Raw genomic sequence first — 20,102 nt, 5'->3', positions numbered from 1 at the left:
GAAGAGCAAATGACCAGCAGCCTTGGGGAGTGGAAAGAGGGAGGATTCAGAGCTTCACTCTAGCTGTATAGCCTGGGATGCATCCCTTAGCATCAACCGCCTTCAGTTTTCCCATCTATAAAATGGTAATAATACTTATGGTGCAGGATTTATAGGAGACATGGCAAGAAGTCCAGCATACGGTGGCTCTGCTACTTAAGGCCAATATTAAGTCTGATACAATTCAATGACTTGCAATGTTGCTTCAGATCCCTTGGACAGCCTTCCTATTCTTGGTCTTTTACTGTTCTCCTCTTATTTGTGGTCTCATGAGTTCCCACCTGTGACCTTGAGGAAGCCACTTAACCTCTCTGTGCCTTGATTAGATGCTCAAGGACTGAGGGAAATGAACTCAGATGGCCAATGAATGAATGCTGATATGCCCAGCTACAGGGATAAGGGATGGAAGGCAATGGCCAGACCAAAGTGAGAGGTCCCCAAGCCCAAGGGGAGACTAAAGGAGAATGAGGGGCCACCCCCCACTGAGTCCTTCACCAGATCTCTACTTCTATAAAGCCTTGCTTAACGTGGTTGGGTAAACAGGGGAGGCTGGGTCCATATGGCTAGCATAAAATTGGCCCCCACGAAATGTCCCATGGGCTTTCCACCTGGTCCAGCCCCTTCTTTATCCCATCCCTGTGGCTCTTCCTCTCTGTCTTCATCAGAAGTTCCCCGCTTCTGGGGCGTAAGGAGTCAACTATCTCAATAAGGTGAACTTGACCCGTTGTGGGCTGTGGCCTGGCATTGTTCTTGTGACACGCGTGGAGGTATGTGTTTGCCTACGTCTGTGTATATAATCCAGCAGTTCTGACTTCTTCCCAGGAAAACCTCCTGTTTGCACCACTTCTGCCTTGGACAACAACAGCAGCCAACAGTTACACTGTGCTTCTTACGTTCCTGCTCTTCTTGAGTGCTTTATCTGAGAGTTCATTAAATCCTCCCAAGGACCCTTTAAGGTAAAACAGTAGTATTTATTGTCATTTTATGGCAGATGAGGAAATGAAGTCACAGAGAAATTAAGTAGCTTCCCCAAGGTCACACAGCTAGGAAATGACAGAGGCAGTTTCAAACCCAGGAAGTGCGACCTCAAAGCCTGTGCTTTTTACCTCCAAGGTACACAGCGCATTGAATGTGGAAAGCCTGCAACCATCGGAGGCGCAGTCTCTCTCCCTCTCTCTCTCTCTCTCTCTCAACTCCTGGGCCAATATGGGGCAAACTACTGAAGTAAGACAACCACAAGCAGCGGGGGGAGGGAGGGGGCGACCTTAAGATCACTCTGAGGCACAGCTTCAAAGAGCAAGCCTGAGCAGAGCGGCCCTGGGAAATAGCTGTGCAGATACACCAGCCTGGCGTGTCAGCACAGAGGCTGCTGACTTGGAGCCGGGTTGCCGTTTAACGTCACAGTCCTCACAGTGACAAGCTCTGCAAATAGTGGCCAGAACCACGGGACTCAAGAAGAATCCTCATGTGTGCACAGCTTAGGAAGGACACACAGACACGGAGAACAGTCATCCATAGGAGCACCATCTTTAAATAGAAAAGATAGCTTGAAATACACTCAGTGCACTCTTGCTAGCTGGCTCTCTCTCTCTCTCTCTTTCACATACACACATACACACACATGCACGCACACAGACAGACACATAGGGCCACGGCCAACGGAGTGACTGAACAAATGCCTGAACTGTGCTGGTGGCAAGGGGGAGGAAATCTAGTGCCCCAGCAGCTCCTGACTTTCAGTTCCTATTTAAAATGTCTGAATTGGGAGCATGGACAAGCTCCCAAATTAGCTTTTTAAATAGAAGCTGAGAGTTAAAGGAAAAGCGGCCGTGTCATGGGGGAAAAGCAAGTGAAAATCCCGGCCAGGCCAGGCCAGAGGCAGAGAGGGGGAAGGTGAGGCCATGCAGTTCTGGAAAGATGCAACGGAGGGTGGCAGTCGGTGGGAGGGACAGCATCTCCTGGGCAGTGGCTCCTCCAGCTGCCAGAGTCAAGAAGCCTCCTTCCTGCCCATCTCTTGGTCTTATTTTCCAGATCACCTGGTTGTGAGAAAGGCCAGTAAATAAAAAACATACTGGCCTAGACTAGAAATTCAAATCTTTCCAATTTCTGTCTAGATCCTCTGGACAGCTACTTCTCTTGAATGATGAGATGTAAGCCTGGGCGGAACAGGGCCAGGTGTGTGTAAGGGGGGAGGGGCAGGGAGGTGTCAGAATCAGTGTCCTGTCTTTAAATACAACTTACAAGGTGCAGGAGAGCACAGTGGTCCCATCAGTTGACCACTCTGGAAGAGGAAGGATGCCCCCAGCTAACTGTTCCAGAAAGCCTGTATGCTTTGGGGCAGACCCACCCCCTGAGCAACACAAAGGTGGGATGTACAGGAGTTCAAATGCGGGCAGGAATACAATACTGGGTTTTAACTCTCCCCAGTTGGACGTGGCGGTGGAGGACTAAAGGCAAGTGCCCCTCCCTGGACCTGCCCACCCAGAGTCTGGGGCAGTCCCAGGGGTCAAAGCAGCTGAAGTGGATAGTTGTGAGAAAATTAGCTCTTCCCCAGAGGGAAGGGAGGAGGGAGGTGGGAGCAATGCCAGGGCCTTCCCTGAATTCTTCCTCTGTCTGCCAGGGAGTGGCAGTGTTGTTAATCATTATTACTGTATGTAAATCAGTATGCAAATCTCACACCGCTCTGGGACTCCTGGCAAATGCTAATGGATCCCACGCCCACCTCTTGAAGGACCAATTGTACACCTTTCAAACCGACACATTGAAGGGGGTTTTGGGGAGAGTGGCAGGAATAAGGGAAAGAAGGGCGCCAGCTGCCAGGAACCCACAGCGGCCTAGACCACAACGACCGACCCCCAAACTGTCACCTGGAACAGGGCTGGGCTTCTCACAAGCCAGAAACCCCGTTCCGGACTCAGCGAGGTTCTTTCTAGCACACCCTCGCCTTCACCGCACACTTTGCTTTTCTGTGTCTGTCTCAGGCTCTCCACACGCCACCTCTCCCCACTCAGAACTGTGATCTCTCAAGCCCTGTGTTCCGGTCCTGCTGAGGCACGGAGTCGTCTGGCTTCTCGAGTGGCGGGCTGAGATCCCGGGATTCCGGGCACCGGGGCCGCAGACCAGGGGAAAGCTGAAGCCGCGGGTCAGCACGGTCTGGGTCTGCGGGGACTGAACGTTCCGCGCGCCGCGGCCGGGAGTGTGGGGGAGGCTGGGCCGGATACCACACTCCGGGATGCTCCAGGCTCCATCCGCCGGGCCCTGTGGGCACGTGCCGACCTCCTGCTCCCCATCCTGGGTCGAGGCACAGGGCAATGGGGATCCGTGGGCTTTGGGGAGGGACCCAGGGATCCGGCGGACGCAGGCAGAGTTCATCCTCCCAAGTCCAGACTCTCCGATCTGGGTGCTAGGAACACGTGGCAGGACAAGAAGGCGAAATCCTACCTTCGGGTCGTGCCCCTCGCGCCCTGGGAGGAGAGCGGCTCTTACGTGGGATAAGGGCAGTATGAGTCCCCCTTGGGATCTCCAGCCCAGGCACACGGCACTCGGAGCTGAGTCGCGGCGAGCCGGGAAGCTTGCGCGGTGGCTGGCTCCACCTCGCCAGGTGGCGGGGCTCGGCCGTGAGCAAGTGCTGGTGTCGCGTGGACAGTCGGTGAGAAAGAGACACCCGGCTAGCTCCACACCCCCCCCCCACGCGCGCGCACACATCGGGGCTCCGTGCCGCCTCTCCCCGGGTCCCCAGCATACACGCCCCCGAGCTCACACTCGTGCCCACTCCGTGCTCCGCCCCCACCCCAAGCCGAGCTCACCTTGCCACGCTCACCCCCGTGCCCACCCTCGCCGGCACACGCGCTTCCATCCGCGCTGGTACACTCCGCCACCTCCAGGCACACCCTAGGATTCCTCCACTCGCCCGGGGAGACGCACCAGGCTCTGCCTCGTCTCCCCGCCCCCCGCTCGCGCGCGCGCCCCTCTCTATACACACACACACACACACACACACACACACACACACACACACACGCACGCACTCACACACACCCTCGCGCGGGGAGTCACACGCCCTCGCCCCGGGCACCCTCCCTCGGCGAGCCTCCAGGTCCTCCTCCTCTCTTCCTCCGCTGCCTGGCGGCCCGCGCTCTCCGGCCGGGCCTGGAGCCGCTCGGCCGGCGGGGATCGGCAGGGAGCGGAGGGCGCAGCCTCGCCGCCGCCCCCGGACTCTCCTCTCCGCCCCGCCCGCGCCGCGCCCCCAACGCCTCCCCCTTCGGGAGAGGGACCTCGCCAGGCAGCCCGTGGCCCGCCGGGCTCCGCTCCGCGCGGCGCCGGCAGCGGCGGGGGCAGGGCGCGAGCAAGGGAGCCCGCGAGCCCGCGAGCCCGCGAGCGGGGCGGCGAAGCGGGGAGGGGACGCGCCGCCGAGCCGGGGCTGGAGCGGCGGCGGCGGCGGCGGCGGCGGCGGCGGCGGGGGAGGGAGGGCCCCAAGGACCGAGGGACGCACGAACGGACCGAGCCAGGGAGAGAGCGAGCGAGACTTCGCCGGCGAGCGGCGGCTGCTGGGCGCTTCGCCGCGCTGCTGGGCGCTCCGCGCCTCCGCGGCCCCCGGCTCCCGGCCGCAGCTTCCTCGCGCGCGCGGGCGCGGGGCGCGGGGCCCGGGGCTCGCTTCGCCGAAGGTAAGAGGGACGCGACCGAGCCTTCTGGAGCCAGGAAGTGTGAGGAGCGCTGCTCCCACGCCTGTTGCTCCCGCTGCCCACGCGGCACCCTCCCACTCCTGCGCCCGGGTGGGTGGGCGCTGGGGCGCCGGAAGGATTGGGGGTGGGGCCGGCGCCGCGGGGGAGCAGGCAGCCGGCCCGGGGGCGTCGGTTCCCTCCGGCTGTGCAGCCACCTCCGGGCAGCTCGGAGACGTGAGGCTTGGGGGTGGGGGTGTGAACCTCTGCCCTCTTTCCATTGGCCTGCCTTCCCTCGGGGGTGCCACAGGCAGCGCCCCGGGATCCGGCGGCAGGTGGCGACGGCTTGCTCGGTCCCCTGGCTCGTCGTGAGGGGAGAACGAGAGAAATGGCTGAGAGTGGAAGCAAAGAGCAGTTTGGGGCGCTTCGCAAAGTTCTCCAGCCCACCGAGCCGGCGGTGTGCCTACCAGAGGCTCGGGGCCGCACATCTGGTCCTACCCGGTTGCCGCTTCCACCCCTGGAGCTCCAGGAAAGGTCTCTAAAGTGACACCCGGGGCCAGTGCGGCCCGGGGGAGGGGTTTCTGAAGACTCACTTTTTGGAGGTGTTTACATTGGGGATGGGGCACGGAAGGGACAGGGCAGAGAAGTTACCTGGAATCAACTAAATTCCTGCACTTGCTTAGCGTTGACATTTGAATCAAGTCCAAGAGGTTCTGCTTTCATCCCGGGCAGCCTGATATGTCAGCAACAGGCTGAGGTTCCGGACCTGGAATCTTAGAGCAAAGAGAAGGCTCCGTGGTTGTTTCTGAAGAGAGGGTGTCTGAACTTTCTTGTGATCCTTGGCACAATGGGTTCCGTTTGTAAGACTGGGCAGAGGTTCCTATATGGTGCACGTTGGCATGTTGCATGAACTTATGTGATGGTTAAATTTGTGCCTTATTTACCGTTACTTCAAGGGACCCTGGATATTTAATGCCTGTAGAAAGGGCGTGCACGAATTCAACGCAAAGTGTGTGTACATTTCCCCATGTGGACATGTTGGCACACAAACGGCAATTGATGTGTTTATTTTTCCGTGTCGCTACTTGAATGCAACAAAATGCAAGTACACAAGGGACCCCCAGAGGAAGAAAGATTAGTAGCTTGTTCCCTTTTGCAGTTGAGGAGGCTGAAGAAAAAGAGAGTTCAGGAAAGTGCCCTGGCCAGCCTAGGAGTGGCACTGTGGGAAAAGAGGATCTGTATGTCCCAGGCCTGTACCCTAAGGATCCCCAGCCTAGCACCCTGTCATTTCATGCCTGCTTACCCAAACCCTGTGGGCATGGGAGAAGGCCCCCTGGATCACCAGGACCCTCCCCTCCCCTGGACTGGCCCCATTGTAAGCTAAGCGACATGATATGAAATTGTGGAAGGTAAAAGTTTCCAGAGACTCTCCACACCCCGCACTCTGCTGAGGTCATTGAAGGGCAGACCTTGGTGACGCGATGCTTTTGCTGCCCTGTGCCTGCCTGGGCTCAGGTCAGGTGTCAATCCCCAGGACAGGCTGTCTGGTCACTTTGCCCACTTTTGGCCCTCTACCTCCAAAACAGAAGCTGTTTAATAGGGCTGACTTTTTACAGCAGGGGGAAATGTATTCCCCTCTTCCAGGATTTTTTGCCTTTGTCGTTAGAGCACTTACCTGTTTTAAACGGCTCTTCCCCAGCCTCCCCCCACCCCCATCTTTCCCACTGTCAAACTCTTCTGCCAAAAGCAAAAATAGCTTCAGATTTTTCATTTGTAAGGCGTCCACGTCCTAGTAAAACCTTGGCATTTGAGGCATGTGCAGTGCCATTGGCTGGAAATGGGGCCGCACTCTTGTGCCTGTTGCAGGAATTCATACCCAGATCTGCTCCAGGAGGTGTTGGTCCCTGTCAGGGGGCGAGCGCTGCGGTGAGAGCCACGGAGAAGCCCTGCTTAAGCCAGGTCATGTCAGCGGGGTTGTGCAGAGCTAGTATGGCCTTGGGCACGGTATCTGGTGGGAAACTTTTCCTCCCCTTCCAAGCCCCACCCCGCCCCCTACATACACACACACACACACACACACACACACACACACACACACAGAGAAAGTAACAGTGGGGTGATTGCTCCTTTTGGGGTACCTTTTACCGGGGGGAACAGAGCTTGAGCCTCTGGAGACAACCTGGCTTTTGCCTGGCCTTCTTTGGGAAGATCGTCCTGGATTGGTTTGGCCTTGGGACTAGAGGCTTTTATGATAGAGAGGGGTTGATTTTCCTTCCTTACCTCTCAATTATTCATCTGAAAGCAGTATATAGAGTACTCATTGCCCTTAGGAAGAGGGATTTGGCCTGAGGTGGAAAGGGTAAGGTGGTGGAGCTCAGGTTGGCAGGGGCAGGCACCAGGCACTGAGGTTTGGGAGTCAGGGTGGAGCAGCCCTGGGAGAATGGAAGGGGAAGGGCATTGCCTTTTCAGGGTACAGAGCTGCATGTCTGCAAGCTGGGTGCTCCAGGGTCTCTTGGTTCAGATGCTCTTGGCTCAGCAGTCTCTTACCTTACTCTTTGCCACTTGAACCCCCTCAAGGTCCTACCTCTCTGAGCTCCATTCTAGGATAAGGCAAAAATGTTAAGGGTCAGAGGTCCAGGGCCTGGTGTCTGGGAGCCTGGCCCCCTTTCTCCTCCAGGGAGGAGGCCGGGCCTTCTGCTGTTAGACCCGGCCTTGGACAGCCTTGAGTTCTGAGTGATGCAGATTGTGCACCCTGTTCTGGGCACCAGCCTCATCAGGAATTCTCAGAGCTGCCTCTGCTGAGATGAGGCTCGGGCTCAGTCTGTCCCCACAGCAACAAACCCAGATGCTCTGCTTCCTGCTTTGCATGGGCAACCGTTAGGAAGAGGTCTCAGTGAGACCTTGATGTCCTGGATCCTAGTGGAATCACGGATTCCTTGAACCTAGGGCTCCTTGTCACTTTCTTGCCCATTTGTCTCCTTGTACAGATGAGGATTCTGAGGCCCAGAGTACGATGGTGGCTTGCCTTCACACATTCAGGGGAGAATTGAAGCTGGAATGTAGGACTTCCCCACTGCGTGCTCTTTGCTGCTTGGGACGGGGGGAGGGGAGTCTCTGCATCCTGCTGTCTTCTGTGGGGAGCATCAATACCTACCTATACTTGGGTTGGGAGAGCCACTTGGCAGTGACTCAGTCAATGGTCTGTTTGAAAAATCATCAACTCCTATATACATGGAATTTAGCCACTTTGAAGGAATCTTTCTGAGTCTCTGCTCTTTCCCTGAAACTTATGGGCAGAGACGGCCACGTCATAGGATTTTTTTGTGGGGACAAATTAAATTGTTGCTGTAAGAGTGCCTAAAACAGTGCCCAGAGCATTGTCAGCACTCCATGAGTGTTAACCAAACGTGAATTGGAATTATCTGTGACCAACGCTTATGTCGTGGGCTTGCTTGCCAAACTTCCCTTGCTCCTTAGAAAACCCAGCTAAGAGTGTGTGGAGGGACTACAAATCCTCCCGATAGCCTGGAGGAAGTATGGGAACTAACAGGGTAAATTTCTTGCAAAGGATATAAAATGCACAGGATGTGTTCCCACATCCATCCGTAGCATGTGGACCACCCACTGCAGAGGGTGAACAACCCCCCTGTTCTTTCCCCATAATCAGGAGCTCATCAGGCTTGTGCTGGTTTTCTGTTCTCTGAGCGATGACATTTATGGGGAATGTCATTGTCATTCCTGTTGTCTTCTGTGGCATCTGAATCAACCTCCCTTTTTGAGGGAGCAGAGGGGCCTGTGAATATTCTCTTTAGCATGCAGATGAGGAAACTGAGGCAGAGATTGGCTCCTTGAGAAAACCCGACTGAGAGCACAGTGAGTCAGAGCCACTTCAGTTGGCTTCTTTTGATTCCGATCTGTCTGCAGAGTGTATTGTCTGTTAGGAGAGAGAAAAGTCTACCCTGGACGCCCCCCACCCCCACCACTTAGCATGGCATGGAGTAAAATTGACAGAATGCAAATGGCGGCTGTAAAATCAGGGTTCCCAGTCTGAGAACCTACTGACAGCAGCACACTGAGCTACCTCCTGGGCTATCATGTAAAAACTGAGGCGTCGTGGCCTTTACCCTTCAGGAGCTTACTATGGGATGGGGCAGGGGGTGGGGGGAACAGGGCTGTACCCTTGAATTCCACATTGCCTGGGTTTAAATCTCTCTGCTTTCTTATCGCATCCTTAGGCCAGTTACTAAAGCTCCTCATGATTCATCTTCTTCACCTGCAAAATGGGGACCACAGTGGTGTCTACCCCCTAGGGCCCTCAGTGGGCTCAACTGACGTGGGCCACGTAAGCATGTGGTACAGTGCCTGGCACACAGTCAGCCCTGTGTAGACATCTGCTGCCATTCTTCTATGGACGGAAGACCTTGAGAAGTCACGTAGCATAGGCCGGGGGGCGTGGGGTGACGGGGGCCGGGGAGTGGGGGTCACCCTGCCCGAGGTGGGATCCCCGATCTGTCCATTTCCGGCTGGCATGCCGCCAACTCTCAGGCGGCTTCCAGGGTTGCTGGGAGGATAATGTGAGATGATGACAGGAGCCCGTTTGCGCAGAGCCTGGCATAGAGTACGTGCAGGACGATAGTGAGCCGCGAGTGTTAATAAGACATGTTGAAAGTGTCTTGTAATCCAACCCAGAGGGCAATAGGTGCCAGAAGAGAGGAGCAAACAAGGTGCTGTGAGCCCAGAGAAGGAGAGGATTTCAAGGGGGCGTCACAGAGAGGGTGAGGAACAGGGAGGCGAAGAGGAGGGCCGAAGGGAAAGGATATTCCACGGAAGGAAGAGTGTCCAGAAACAGCGCCCCACACAGTCTGTGCACGAGCCGCTCTGGCCTTGTTGCTGGAGGTCTGCACGGGTGCGTGGGGCTTGGGCTGGAAAGGTAAGCCAGGATCCGTCTGTGGCAGTCCTGGAATGCCGGGCCAGAGTTTGGACTTGATTTTGTGGGTTGTGGGATAAGGCACCACCGGAACCTTGCTTTAGGGAGGTTACTCTGAGCAGAATGGGTTCCCCAGGAACCGGGAGAAACGGTGGGGGTCGGGTGGGACGAGAGATGAGCAGGCCAGTGGGAAGGGAGCAAACTGGGGCCTTAACGAGGGCAGTAAGAGCTCTTGTCTCATTATTTGGCAAACCGTGTGGGTGAAGCAATGAGAAAGATGGCCAAAGGGACAGGCCTGGGGTTAGGGAAGCCGTGAACAAAAGGTTGACTGATGAGCAGGTTTTGGCAAGGAGGGAAGTTCGGGTTGACCTTGTCCAGACGGGAAAGTCTAGTGGCAGCTCGGGAGTGAGCGGCGGTAGACATCTGACAGCCTAGAGGAGTTGGTAGTCAGGAGAAGGAAGCAGGTTTACAGGGAAAGACGAAGATCGTCTGCCTCACTGATTTAAACATGGAGTCAAGCCAACTGAACTCCAGAGTGTCCAAATAATTCTGAGTTAGGGCTGGGTCCGGGTGCCAGTTTAGGATTAGTGAAAATGAGTGTGTCAACCCCAAACAATTTCCTGGTGCTGTTACGTTGTTTCTGTGTCACCACATGTCTTCCCACAGATGGCAACACATTTGGGGATTCAGAGTCATTTCAGTATCATCTTTAAAAAGCCAGATTTGGGAAGGTAAATCTGTTTCTCAAGGCCAAAAATAATTCTTCAAGCCATTGTTTCCCCCCAGCCATGCAGGTGACAGGGAGGTGTGTCCACGGTGTGGTTGAGAGACTGGTGGGTGAGGGGACGAGGTGTCCCAGCTCTGGAGGAGCCTCCAGGGGTGGAGCGGGGCCAGGTGAAAGGCACTGGCATGGGAAAGAGTGTTGTTATATAACCCGAGGGAGCTCTGGATGGTGGGCAGATGGAGACGGGAGGCGAGGAATCTGGAGACGGCAGTGAGTGTGGTTCAGCTTCCTCTTGGAGGGAGAGGGACAATGCATGGAAGGCAGGTGAGCCAAGAGCCCAGGACCCCCTTTACAGGATGGGGAGGGAACCCCGCCGCACCTAACGGCCTCTCCCACATCTTTCCATCATGGCTCTGAGGGATACGATTGGAGGCTAGGTTGCCAGGTGTCCCAGAAGGTAGCACCAGGGATAGCCTTCTCCATGGGACTTGGGGAACAGAACTGTACCAAGCTGTAGGCCTACCGTCTTCACCTGCCATCTCGGAGAACTTTCCAGACACGGGCAGCCCTGGCCTCCATCTCACCAGGGGGGAGTAGAAAGCATGTGTTTACCTGATCTCTCTCACCCACACCCCATTCCTGATTACCCTGGTGGGTGAAGAGTGAAATAAAAATTAGCATGTTTATCCCACTTTTAAATTCTTTTAATGAGAACTCATTTACCCTCTCCCAATTTAAATTCGTAATAACGCCATAACCTTTCAGAGCTGATTATTACCTGCGTCTTCCCAGATCTTCCTAGTAAAGAGGCTTTCCCTCCAAATGCTCCTGAGCCTTCTCGGAACTCGACAATTTGTCGGGCAGTCAACAACATCTGGTGATCCCACACTGCGACACTGCCCTGTGCTAGGTGCTCTCCCTAGGAGGGGAGGGAAAGGAATCCAGTCTCCTCTCTTCGGTGGCGGCCTCGGTTTCGTTAATTTGCCTTCAAGACTTTTGCTCGCTGTTCCACTCAGCATGGACCCTTCCCTGTGTCCCATTTCCTACCTGGGAGGCAATCACGGACTCACCTGGTTCTCTGCTCTCTCCTCCCATCTCCCAGGGGTCCCGGAACTAACTCCAAGCTGGTGTGCAAAGCCTCTGAGCAGTGGCCCGCCCAAGAGCTGGAGTCACCATGGCGGCGGGAGTGGCAGCCTGGCTGCCTTTTGCGCGGGCGGCGGCCATCGGGTGGATGCCAGTGGCCAACTGCCCCATGCCCCTCGCCCCCGCCGACAAGAACAAGCGGCAGGATGAACTGATCGTCCTCAACGTGAGCGGCCGGAGGTTCCAGACCTGGCGGACCACGCTGGAGCGCTACCCGGACACGCTGCTGGGCAGCACGGAGAAGGAGTTCTTCTTCAACGAGGACACCAAGGAGTACTTCTTTGACCGGGACCCAGAGGTGTTCCGGTGCGTCCTCAACTTCTACCGCACGGGGAAGCTGCACTACCCGCGCTACGAGTGCATCTCGGCCTACGACGACGAGCTGGCTTTCTATGGCATCCTCCCGGAGATCATCGGAGACTGCTGTTACGAGGAGTACAAGGACCGCAAGAGGGAGAACGCCGAGCGGCTCATGGACGACAACGACTCGGAGAACAACCAGGAGTCCATGCCTTCGCTCAGCTTCCGCCAGACCATGTGGCGGGCCTTCGAGAACCCGCACACCAGCACGCTGGCCTTGGTCTTCTACTACGTGACTGGCTTCTTCATTGCCGTGTCGGTCATCACCAACGTGGTGGAGACGGTGCCGTGCGGCACGGTGCCCGGGAGCAAGGAGCTGCCCTGTGGAGAGCGCTACTCGGTGGCCTTCTTCTGCCTGGACACTGCCTGCGTCATGATCTTCACCGTGGAGTACCTCCTCCGGCTCTTCGCGGCGCCCAGCCGCTACCGCTTCATCCGCAGCGTCATGAGCATCATCGATGTGGTGGCCATCATGCCGTACTACATCGGCCTGGTCATGACCAACAATGAGGACGTGTCCGGTGCCTTCGTCACGCTCCGGGTCTTCCGCGTCTTCAGGATCTTCAAGTTCTCGCGCCACTCCCAGGGCTTGCGGATCCTGGGCTACACGCTCAAGAGCTGTGCCTCTGAACTCGGCTTTCTCCTCTTCTCCCTCACCATGGCCATCATCATCTTTGCCACTGTGATGTTTTATGCGGAGAAGGGCTCCTCTGCCAGCAAGTTCACGAGCATTCCTGCCTCTTTTTGGTACACCATTGTCACCATGACCACACTGGGGTAAGTCTGTGCCGGTAGACCGGAAGAGGGTGGAGGTTGGATGGGTGGGAAACCGTGGATGGCATCAGGACTGGGCAGAGGAGTGGGGAGTCGCTTGGCCAAGTTGTAGGAGCAAGGGGAGTTGCCTCATCAGAAAAGGAAGGCACACAAGTGATTTGTTTGGGGGTGGTAGCTTGCTCTGAATTGAGTTTTCTTTTTTGGGGGGGGGGCCATGCATTTTATACAACATGGAAAATCAAGCCGTCATTTGTCTTCTCAGCCATGCGTGCAGTGTGTTGTGGGGGGTGGGGTGAGTGGCTGTATTCTTACAAGCATCCGTGCTTGTAAGGGCTGTCACTGAGAGAGAAACGGGGCAGCAGATAGGAAGGAAGAAGGCCCTGAGGAGTTCCGTGAGTATCGTAAGGAGGGTACACATTTCCATTAACCAGAAGACACCGAGAGCACTTCTTCTGGACCCTTCCTGCATTTCTTCTCTGTAATATATCTGCAGGCTATTTCTCTGTTGCCTTCTCTTCTCTGCTGCCACAGATGCTCAAGGGTTCAGTGGATCTGAGCAGACTTTCTCTAAGTGACTCTGAACTTGGGTTTTCTGCAAAGCGGGGCATCCGATTTGTTTTCTTCTCATGGAAGGAGTTGCAGTCTTGCTTCCTCAGCCCGACTCTGTGATTGAATGCCCCGGCCTACCTGGGCGACTCTGAGGTGGTCTGCACGGATCACGTGGTCAGACACAGAAGCAGCAATATCATCAGAGGGAGGGAGAGGCACTCAGCAAGGCTACGGGTGACTCTGTCTCTTCCATCTCCCCGAGGTCCCTTCTCCAGCTGAGGTCACAGAAATGTATTTATGGTGCTGGCATGCGAGCTTTCCATCAGAGGAAGGGGCTCAGGAAGGAGATTGCAATCTTCACCCTAACAGGATTAGAGCCAACGAAGGCAGCTTTATGGAGACATGTATTTCTTAGGGGTTTCTGCTTTGGGCGTTGCGAGTCACGGAGGCTAATGCAAAAATCCCTTTACAATTCATGTGCTGGGTCTGTATTTGCTTAGGCCAGGAAGCGTTATATTGCTGATGGAGAATTCATGAAGCTTTTTATTTGGTCTTTGACAATTCGGTTGGTGGCGTCCTGGTGATTCGATTTTTTTTTTTTCCTGGCCTGAAACCCTGCGGCACTGGTGTCGGTTTTTCCATAGTGCTGTGTGTGCTTATTGGGAATGACTGAGCAGGTGACGGGACCTTTTAAAATGATTACATTTGTCATTGTGCCACACGGGAGGGGGAGAGCAAGGGGTGTCACTGTCCATTTGTGGAGGCCATATTTGATGGGGGCATTCCCTTTGTCTCTTGTCGGTCTGACACAGGCCATCCTGCCCCTTCCTCTCCCTCCAGCACACACACAGTTCTTTGAGCAGCTGCTCACGCCCGGAGTGGGTAAGAATGTCTGGTCATCTGACCTTGTCTCTTGGTTTAGGTGGCAGATGTGGGCTTCTTGGCACAGCAGGATATTTAGGGATAAAGTGGCTTGGGGGCTGGCCACCGTATCAAGAGAAAGAGACACATTTACCCCTTCTAGGCTGACCCTGCCCATCCCTTCACTCTCCTGAAGGCGACCTCACCCATGGCCAAGACCTCCCTGGCCATGCTCCCGACGTGGCTCTGACTATCCAGTGTCCTTAAGTGCCCTCTGATGGGGACTCATGACACCAGAGTGATGCCTCAGGACTGCCATGGGGAGAAAACAGGGCAGACAGATGGATGTCAGAGTTAAAATGGGATCGTTTCAGAAGAGATCGATGGAAACTTCAGTGGCCACCTGCCTATTACTTTTTATTATTAGTATAACAGCATGTGTGTGTGTCTACCATGTGTCAGCAGTGCGCTAAGCACTTTGCATACATTATCCCTTGAAGTCTTCACAGCAGTCCTGCAAGGTAGGAAAAATGCCATACAACTTTGAAGACACAGAAAGAAGGCGAGGCTCGGAGAGGTCAAGTAGATTTCTGTAGTCATACAGCTGAGAAGGGGCAGCACTGGTTCTCCAAAACCAGCCTGACTGTCTCCAGTGCCCTTTCTCTGTCCACTCACCACTCCGCTTACACCCAGACTGTCGGGGACATAGGTGGAAGGCAGAGCCCCCCAGGGTTACTTCTTTTATATGATGGCCACAGAGTGTTAGTTTCTTCTAGTCACATCACTCTGCAAGAAAACATCAGTGCGGTGAGTACTACAGCCACTCTACTAGGCACACAGGGAATTTGTAAATAAAACATCTGCCTCTGGCCAGTTTAAAGACTGCCTTTGAAATTAATGGCTGCTTTCCTAGCAAAAGGCGCTGTTTTACTGTCGCTGGGGAGACCACTGATTTCCTTTAGCATTCACCCTGTAGATCAAGGGGTGAGTTCAGTGTCAGGGGACGGACAATCTTGGCCTCGTATTTACTTTCTGAGGGAGGAGAGAGGATGGCAGGGAGCAAGAGGCCTCTGCCAGAGAGTGAAAGCAAAGAGGGAGGAAAGGGCATCTGCATGGGAAGTAGCATGCTTCCCCTGACTGCTGGCCCTGTGGGCTCCTCTCCCTGCTCTTCTGCATGCGTCGAAACGTCTAGCCTCTGGGAGGGGAAACAAATGAGCAAGAAAAGAAGCCTTCAGGAGTGTCTCCCCTAACCTCAGATAAGTAATGGGACAGCAGGCTTTTTCTTCCCCTCTGCCCTGGCTGGTGTAGTCTAATGCTCGATTGGACTACTTTGACTTTGACCTGAATTGGCAGTTGGAACCATCACCAGGCTCACTGCTTGGCTATACATAGCAGGTGCTTGGCAAAACGCTTTTTAATGGATTGGTCGATGTGAATGGGGTGCCTATACCATTTGCCTGACCTGATACTGTTCTCAGTCCTTTCCAGACCTGCCTTTCCTCTTTCTAGGGTGGACCTAAGATTTGGGCTCTGTCCCAGCCCTGGGCCCTGGGGGCAGAGGAGGGCAGCCTTCGCTTGGTGTCTGGTCCATCTCCTGAGACACTCTGCATTGTGGGCGTCTTCTTGTCCTTCTTGAAGGCCTTCCCAACTCGACCCTGGCTGGTTCCTGTCCTGAACAGATTCACTGGCTAGTCGTAGGCTTAAACTGCTCCAGAAAACCCTTCTTTTTCTTACTGTCTGCTGGGATTTGAGCCCCCAAGTGGCTGTGGAATACCAAAGGCCAACATTCTGCCATAGTCCACGTTCTGTACGGCTGCTTCCAACAACTCCCAACAGACACTTAGTTTTCCCCATCTCCAGACCCTCCCTGCCCTGGTTCTGCCCTAAGTTCCCGTTTCCGTCTGGGAGAAACTTTCTTTAGCTTCTTTGCAGAGCAGGGCTGACCTACAGGCTGCAGGGCTGGGCCTAGGGCTGATGTGCCAAGTGGAGTTCACTCTTCCTTGCTCCAGTTCCCATCTCTGCCTGCTTTCCTAGGACTCACTGATGAGTTACTCAGGTGTCCTCCAGGGAGGGATCTCCTGGAACCAATTATTTCTGTTTATTTAATATCTCAAAATACCTTAAGCACATAGAACAATAACAGCCCATCTGCCACCAAGGCCTGAGGATGGCTTTCCTTTGCACCTTCCTCTGCTGGTGGGGAAGACCCCCATGGCCAGTCCAGGTTTCCCTTATGCCCCCTTGACAGTTGAGCTCCCAGATGCACCATAAAAGGATTAATTTCGGTGCTCATAATTGATGCTATAAATAAAATCCTCAATTATCTCAGTTAACCGAGGGAAGGGATAACACAGAACTCCCAATATTAAATAAGACCAACACACCCAGTTTGTGAATGTATTCTATGTTGTAGATTTTTTTTTTTTTAAGCAGATTTTCCTTCTTAATTGTGTTTGACTTTGCTCAGCATCACGATTGGCCCAGACTGTCTGAGTCAGTCCGTGGGTGAAGTTCCAGTTCAGCGTGGGGAAGAGAGGATCGTGCACAAGGAAAGCGTTGCAAGAGAGCACCCATCAGGGCCGTCGAGGGCCAGCTCCGAGACTGGATGGGATGAGGCTCTCTTGGCTGTCTTGGGGAGGGGGGGACGGGCTTGGGAAGGGCACAGAGCAGCATCGCTCCTGGTAAGATGGCCTGTTGCTGCCTGCTTGGCTTGCTTATGTAATTGAGACTGCCAGCCTATCTGTCACCCCATGCCCCGAGATGAGAGAGCTTTTGACAGGGTCCAAAAATCCCTTTAACGAAAACAGAATCGATTTTTACTTCTTCCAAGCATGAAGCAGCCTCCAGGTGATTTGCATTTCCCTTTAAAACCTAATCCTGGAAGGGGCCTGCCCGAGGTTTTGCGAGACTGGGGGCTGGCCCTGGACAATCAATACAGGCACACCACAGAATGGGGTACTTGGTCAGGCTGACCCCCCGACCCAGTGCCAGAAGTGAGGCCAATCTGGGATCTGGTTAACCCTCAGTTCCCAAGATTCTGGCTGCACCTTCTTTCACTGCCTCGAGGCCCACCAACCCTCTTCCCAACTCCCAGTTGCCTTGGCCTGGGACCCTGGCCAGCCGTATCTACCTGGGTGGTGGCGTGACCGTGCCCCGGGGGGGATCTGGTCATAGCATGCTTACTGGGAAGGAATGACCCCATGCTCTTTTCTTGGTTTGACACTTCTTACCCAACAGTTCTCTGGTGCTGCAGTTCCCAAGAGAAGATACAGACCCACATCTTCACAAGAAATCTTGTATTCATTCCACGTTTATTGAGTGCCTACTGTGTCCCTACCGCCTGAGAATACAAAGCGCTATGATTGCACCCCAGCCTAGCATCAGGTCCAGACAGAATGAATTGAATGAGACTCACTGCTTTTCCTTTGAGCCAAAACAGGAGATGGTAGGTAGAACAGAGGACCAAAGGTCAGAAAAAGAGGACTTTATGCATACGCTTCCTGCCACTCCAGAGATTGCCCCCCATCTGCTCTGTGTCTGGCCAACTCCCATCATCCTTCAAAACTCAGGCCCACACCATCTCCTCCTGGAGGCCTTCTTGCCACCCCTGCTACCAGGGTGTCCTAGGTACCCGTCCTTTTCCTTCCCATTGTGGCCTTACGTACCTCTGTCTTGTTAGCTGCCATATTTTATTAACTTTATCTGCATATGTGTCTCTCTCGCAGGATGTGAGCTCTTCAAGGGCAGATCTCTGTATTCCAGAGATCATTGTATGGCCCGTGCCTAGCTCAGGGTCTCACTAAATATCTGTTCAACCAAACAGGTTAGTAGCCCAGCTTACCTCCCTTCAGTTTTCTCATCTGCTAACCATCCCCCGGCTGTTTTAAGAACCAGTTGGAAGTGCTGTCCAAATGTTAGCCATATTGTCATCTCAGACAAATCTCCATTTGTGGGCAGGTTGGAGATGGGGAGGCCAAGCAGGGCGTTCTCTGGTTCTGACGTCAACCTTAGCACAGTTGGGCCTTTCTTGCACAGGAAGCTGAAACCCTTCTCCTTCACCGTTTTGGGCTGCGTGGCCATGCCTCCCACTGCAGACTCTGGGGTCAGGGAGGAGCAGAAAGGGAGCCATAGATAAGCACCCCCATCCATGAAATTTTCCTCCATCCAGTTATTCCTGCAGCACGTATTTATTGAGTAGTCACTAGGCAATAGGAATACAGAAGCCAAGACAATAGTCTGTGATGTCATGGAGCTTACGTTCTAGTGGAGGAGCCCAGACGGTAGATACATAAACAAATCCATTCTATCAAGCAGCAGTTCATGCTACAGAGACAAAGCATGGTGCGATCAACAGGGAGTAATGAATGTGGGAAGGTGGGAGAGCCAGGGAGAGTTGCCATTTTACATGAGGAGCGCAGGTGATACTTGAGCAGAGACCTGAAGGAATGTGGGCAGCTTAGGGAAGAGCATTCCAGGCCAAGAGAACAACAAATGAATGCAAAGGCCATCAGGCGGGAGAGGCCTTGGTGCTATTCTTGGAAGAGCTAGACGGTCTTAATGGTCAAGCTGCAAGAGCAGAGCCCGGGTATAGGAGGTCACTGGGGAAACAGCTCATGCAGGGCCCTCGCGACCAAAGACTTGGCCCTTTGCCCTTTACTCTGCCTGGAATGGGAAGCCACTGGAGGGTGTTGAGTAGGTCTCACTTAAGTTTGAAAAGGATTATTCAGGGGGCAGCTGGGTGGCTTAGTTGGTTAAGCATCTGACTTCAGCTCAGGTCATGATCTCACAGTTTATGAGTTTGGGCCCGCATCGGGCTCTGCACTGGCAGTGCAGAGCCTGCTTGGGATTCTCTCTCTCTCCCTCTCTCCCTCTCTCTCTCTCTCTCTCTCTCTCTCTGCCCCCCTTCCGCTTGCATGGATGTGCTCTCTGTCTTCAAAATAAATAAGTAAACTTAAAAAAAAAATGAAAAGGATCACTGTGGCTGCTGGGGAGTGAATGCTTTGTAGGGGGAGAAGCTACCATCATAGTCCAGGCAGCAGATGATGGTGGCTGGGCCAAGGGTGCTGGTGGCGGGGAGGGGAGAGCTGAGACATCCTGCATGTACGGGAAGGCAGGGGCAACAGGAAGCCATGCTGGTCCTGCTTCTACCGCACCAGCGCCAAAAGCTCCCGTAGCAAAAAGCCAAAAGCTCCTGTAGAGCAAGCACTGGCCCAGGAAGATATGGTCCTCAAGACTTTCCTCACCCCTGGGAGAAGCATTTCACAAGAAGGCATGAACCAAGCACCTGCCAAGGACTGGACACCCTCTCACCACCATGGGGGACAGTCTTGGCTCAGAAACAGAAACAGGTGACTCAGAAAGTCAGTGGTTGTGAGAGCGGCTGAGACAGAGAGGCGGGCAGGCGGTCAGGGCTGCAGATGGGGGACAGGTGGATTCACACGGGTAGGATATAGGAGACTTTGGGTGCTTCACACTGGAACCGTTACGTTAGGTTGGTTTTCCAGTCCAGCAATTCAAACTGCTGCAGTTTTTGGAAAGGGATTTTCGGGCTGGTGCCCATTTCGCAGCTCTCCTCCTCAGTCTCTCAAAATCAATCTCAATCTCTCTCTCTCCCTTTCTCTGTTTGGTTTTGTTTGGGTTTCCCTCTTTAAACACACCCGTAAACACAAACTTGATTCTTCCTGAGGAATAGCAATTATTCTGCCGGAAAATAGTGTAAATAAAAGGCAGGCTGGCCCTCCCTCCCCTCAGGGGAGGGGCAGAAGCCCTCAGTAACTACTAGAGCATTTTTGTGTCTCTCATCCAGCGGGGGAGCTCCTGTTCTGGGGCCCAACAGGGCTCTTGTGCATATGCTGTCATGACTGGAAGGCCCCCCTTCCCCTTCCCCAAGCAGGGAGAGGAGCAGAGACTTGGCTGTGAGTCTCCTGGCCCCTGGACACAACCAACCCCTTCCAAGAAGCTGACACCTGTACTCCAGTCGTCAGTGTTCATCCTCTGGTGCTATCCAAGCAGTTTTTTCTTTCTTTCTTTCTTTTTATTTATTTATTTATTTATTTATTTATTTATT

At 54.3% G+C, this 20,102-nt stretch overlaps 1 protein-coding gene and 1 long non-coding RNA gene across 3 annotated transcripts in view; one reads left to right on the top strand and one right to left on the bottom strand.

Annotated features, from left to right (window-relative positions):
• The first annotated feature begins 4,564 nt into the window (after nucleotides 1–4,564).
• Nucleotides 4,565–20,102, top strand: part of KCND3 (potassium voltage-gated channel subfamily D member 3) — a 205,809-nt gene continuing 190,271 nt past the window's right edge. For both annotated transcript variants that reach the window (XM_086717836.1, XM_086717835.1), the window contains exons 1-2: nucleotides 4,565–4,703; nucleotides 11,451–12,628. In XM_086717836.1, the coding sequence (XP_086573962.1) occupies nucleotides 11,523–12,628 (1,106 nt within the window). In that variant the 5' untranslated portion in view covers nucleotides 4,565–4,703; nucleotides 11,451–11,522. The remainder of the gene's footprint in view (nucleotides 4,704–11,450; nucleotides 12,629–20,102) is intronic.
• On the bottom strand, nucleotides 14,432–18,224 carry LOC147578247 (uncharacterized). The gene is made up of 2 exons (XR_015254986.1): nucleotides 17,877–18,224; nucleotides 14,432–14,821 (listed from the first exon to the last, which is right to left on the bottom strand). It is a non-coding gene; the product is annotated as an uncharacterized LOC147578247 (long non-coding RNA).

Source organism: Puma concolor, chromosome C1, assembly GCF_028749965.1.
Source record: "Puma concolor isolate L17-30 chromosome C1, mPumCon1.1.hap2, whole genome shotgun sequence".
Taxonomy (NCBI): Eukaryota; Metazoa; Chordata; class Mammalia; order Carnivora; family Felidae; genus Puma; species Puma concolor.
The sequence above is the reverse complement of the archived record's forward strand: the minus strand, read 5'-3'. Positions and strand labels throughout refer to the sequence as shown.